Here is a 4,071-nt window from a genome sequence, read left to right as displayed (position 1 = left end):
CGCACCCCGCCCCCGTTCGCCCCGCCCCCGCACGACGGGGCGGGGTACACCGCCCCGCATGGGCCGGGGCGGGGGCCCCCGCCCCGCATCTAGTCCGCCTAGCGCGGGCGGGGGGCGGGGAGGGCTCAACCCCGCCCCGCATTCCCCCCGCCCCGCCCTCACCTATATATATATTATATATATATAAACATAAATATTTATATATACAAAAACATAAATATATGTTTATATATATAAATATATATTTATATTTTATAAATTGTGTATATATAAATATATATATTATAATTTGTTAGACTTGTTCACAAATTATGCATTAGCAAATTTAAAAACTATATAGTTTAAAAATTACTACACTACAACTTACACAAAATATGCATTAGTAAATTTAAAAATTACATCATTTTTAAATTATAGTCATATTTACAAAATTTAAATTTACAATTTAGATCTAAAAATATATTTTTTATCACTTTTAGATCTAGAAATAATTTTTTAAAATAATAAAATATAGTTAATATTTTAAGTGAAAATAAGACAGGGCGGATTGGGTATCCGCCCCGCACCCCGCCTAGCGGGGCGGGGTACCCCGCCCCGGGGATGCGGGGGCGGGTGGCGGGGAGGAAAATCCCACCCCCGCATGGTGCGGGGCGGGGTGCGGGGAGGGGGCTACCCCGCACCATACGGTGCGGGTAGCACCCCTACTTGTCAAGTGCCGTCATAAAGGTAGAATGGGCTCATCTTAGAAAGCTAATCCAACTTATAGTGAGATCAAACTTAGGCCCAAAATTCGGCGTACGTTCGGAGACTTTTGAATCAAAGGCCCGGCCCTAAGCTAAAGATTGCTGCGACGCACCGTTTCGTTTTGGCGTAGAAGCAGCTCTGAGGTATTTTGTGGGGTGAGTAATATTTTTTTTGTTATAATAGGTGAGTAATATTTTTGGAGGTAGGGTACACGTATAATTTTTTTATACTTGAGTTTTAAATTGAGAATATTTTTATAAAATTACATTATCTTATAATAATATTTCTCATTTAAAATAGAATTGTGTAAAAAATTGTAAAAGTTATTATATGTAGAGTTTTGCTACGTATAAGAAAACTCGCATACTAATTTACGTATTAATACTCATTTTTTCATATTTAAAATTTAAATTAGTATTATTTTCAATAAAATCTATTTTTTGATTAATCACATTAGATTGATGCATATATTAGTGCGTAGTTATGTTTGCAATTAGATTTTTTCTCATATGTACATCATTTTCTATAGTTTTGTCACCCTTTATTTGCGTCAACATCTTATTATTACGATAATTTTAGTATTTTTTTTTTGTATAATATATATTTTTGTTTCTCATGTACTATTCTATCTTTGGCATGATTCTTAAAAAAATATGAGGTGTGAAATTGGTCGGCAATTAACGCCCTGATCTCTTTAATCTACTAGTTTTCAATTCATGCAAATTCATGAACAACATTTGTTTGTTTTTTTTTATCTTTTCTTTTCTGTTTGATTCTTGTTTTTCTTGGAAATTTTGATAATTCTAAACCTTTGGCGCGGGTCTCGACCAACTCATCATGTCGGACCTAATTTGTATATATGTGATTGAGAATGAGATATTCAATATTGTAAATTACGTAAATTTATGAATTTATTTTTATGAAATATATTATAAGCATTTTTTATCATAAAATATAAACAAATATAAACATGCATGCAGTATGCATGGGTTTGACGATTACCGATAAATTACTGTATTTTTTTTCAATGACTAATATTACGTACGTTGATCGTACTCGAAACCGGGTCAGAGAGTACTGCATGCGTGCGGTTCACAAGCTTGGAAAAAATATATCTTTGATACATGTGAATCACCGGATCAATCTTTAGGTCATAATCCGCCTACTCGTGTTTTGCAAATGGACGATGCTACAGCTATCGACAAAGTGTACCGACACTTTGTACAATGTACACGTGATAGTGTTAAATTAATTAAGCAATTTTTTTTGTTGTTTTTATAAAAGTATTTTTTGTGTATTTAAAAAAATAAAAAAAATAAAAAAAATATTAAAAATAAATAAACACGACTACTAAAAAAAATATTTCGATACAAATAATCGGTAGACTTTCTCGATGATATATTATTTTCCTTTGAAAATCATCATGTATGCTACACACATTAAGTACTACACGACTATTACTCAGAAAATAAAGACTAAAAATTAATTAGACATCAAAACTCAGAAGAGTTTGCTTGCAAATTCTTCTTCGTCCTGTGAAGTAGTACTAGACAAATTAGATGAAGCAGTAGAGCTACTTGCGAGGTCTCTGAGCTCTGACAAGCTCCTCCCAAGCAGAAGAGCCATTTTAAGTTCAAACAATTCTCCATTTACCCTCTTGTCAGCCTCTCTTTCCATCAAATTTGATTCTATGCTCTCTTCCATGAAACTGAAAAAGCCCGCCGAGTCCCTATACATCTCAAACACCATCCCCACTTGTCCCCCATGCTCCATACTGTTAACTACGGTTGCCATAGCTCCAAACACTGCTGCCCACGAGCCACAGAATGGCAATACTGACCCAACCGCAGCCAAACCAGTAAATAAAGGGCCACACACTGCAAGAACTTTATTTACTTTCAGTACTACTTTACTTAGCTTCACATATTCTGCTTCATCTTTTCTCTTCAAAACCCCCAGAACTCCCCGCATTTCTTTTTCTAGATTTTCGTTCCACCCATTTCTCTCTACCCTCCGGCCACTTTCTGGCTGAGAGTACTTCAAATCATGTGGCCACCACACAGCTGGCTCTACGTTTGCTGGAAATTTATCCAGCATTGCCCCGAGCAAGGGGAGTGGGTATGCCTTATCCAGTGCCAAGACCTTCTCCGTCACATCCTTTACATGGTCGGCAGTGACGTTTTGAAGAGCCAGAGTAATTTTGATTTCCTCGTGAAGCTGCTTAAATAGTCTTGAAGCATTTCTTTGTTCTTCTGCAAGCTGGGATGGCTGGATTTTATTCATCACCAGCAGAATACCAGTGGCTGCGAGAAAGAGAACGCTGGCAGAGAGCTTTAGAGCCAAAATCGGTGCTCCAACTCCCCTGACAGCGGCGAGTCCAGCCATTGTCGCTCCCGTGAGTGTCATTCCGTTGACAGAATTTAGCAGAAGACGGTTCCAGTTATCTCTCTGAGCTCCTATATTCTTGTGCATTTCTGCTCTATCTGCTACAATTCCCATGATCGTGTAGAGCTCTTGCATTGCCTTTGAGCTGGAAATTGCTTCGCAATTTCTTATATTGCTTCCAATATTAGGGTTCATTTCTGTATGAGTCGAAGTTGGCTTAAAGGTTTGCAGCCCATTTCGTCGATTCAACTCATCAAAAATGACCCTAGGAAAAGAAAGATGACCAGATGACTGGAGTTTTGAAGCATTTAGAGTGGGTTTGATTTTTCTGAAGGAAGATGAAGAAGAAGAAGAACAAAAAGAAGCAGCTTGAAGACGAGTAAAAGCCATGAACACTTGCTATTATATGTACAGAAACTTAGACTCCTGATTGCCTGGTTAGGATTAACAAGCCTTGCAGTGAAATGGGTGAACTCTAATTAAGATATATATAGGAGAGAGAAGGAAATCTGAAATGAAGTGGCCGGTACCGGGTCTTCTTTGACGTCTACAGAGGGTTAATAATACCATAGGTACGTTGGATCAATCCTCCGACCTGTCTCTATTTTAACAAACATTATTCTTACTTTTGACTTGTAAAGTGTCGTTTTTAGGCCCATTTGTATATAAAACCCTTTACTTTCATTTAATCAATATAATTTTATGAAATTTTTAAATAAAATATAATAAATAATTCATATTTTTCATATCTTAAAAAAATAATAATATTAAAATATAATATTCTAATAATATTTTATTTAACTTTCATTTCAACTCATTATTCAAACTGTATCTTATTATTTATACGTAACTTAGGTTTGAATATTCTATTGTTACGATTCCTAATAAATAATTTTTGCATAGCATTCTTCCGTAAAAAAATATAAAAAAATTTATACGAAA

At 36.0% G+C, this 4,071-nt stretch overlaps 1 protein-coding gene across 1 annotated transcript; it reads right to left on the bottom strand.

The window, feature by feature from the left end:
* Positions 1–2,128: 2,128 nt before the first annotated feature.
* LOC122290220 (probable F-box protein At4g22030) lies at positions 2,129–3,575 on the bottom strand. The gene has a single exon (XM_043097808.1). The coding sequence runs from the start codon at positions 3,517–3,519 to the stop codon at positions 2,245–2,247; it is 1,275 nt and encodes a 424-aa protein (XP_042953742.1). The 5' UTR covers positions 3,520–3,575; the 3' UTR covers positions 2,129–2,244.
* Positions 3,576–4,071: the final 496 nt, after the last annotated feature.

The sequence above is a fragment of the Carya illinoinensis genome, chromosome 12 (genome assembly GCF_018687715.1).
Source record: "Carya illinoinensis cultivar Pawnee chromosome 12, C.illinoinensisPawnee_v1, whole genome shotgun sequence".
Taxonomy (NCBI): Eukaryota; Viridiplantae; Streptophyta; class Magnoliopsida; order Fagales; family Juglandaceae; genus Carya; species Carya illinoinensis.
Note: the sequence above shows the minus strand (reverse complement) of the source record. Positions and strands in the feature narration are given on the sequence as shown.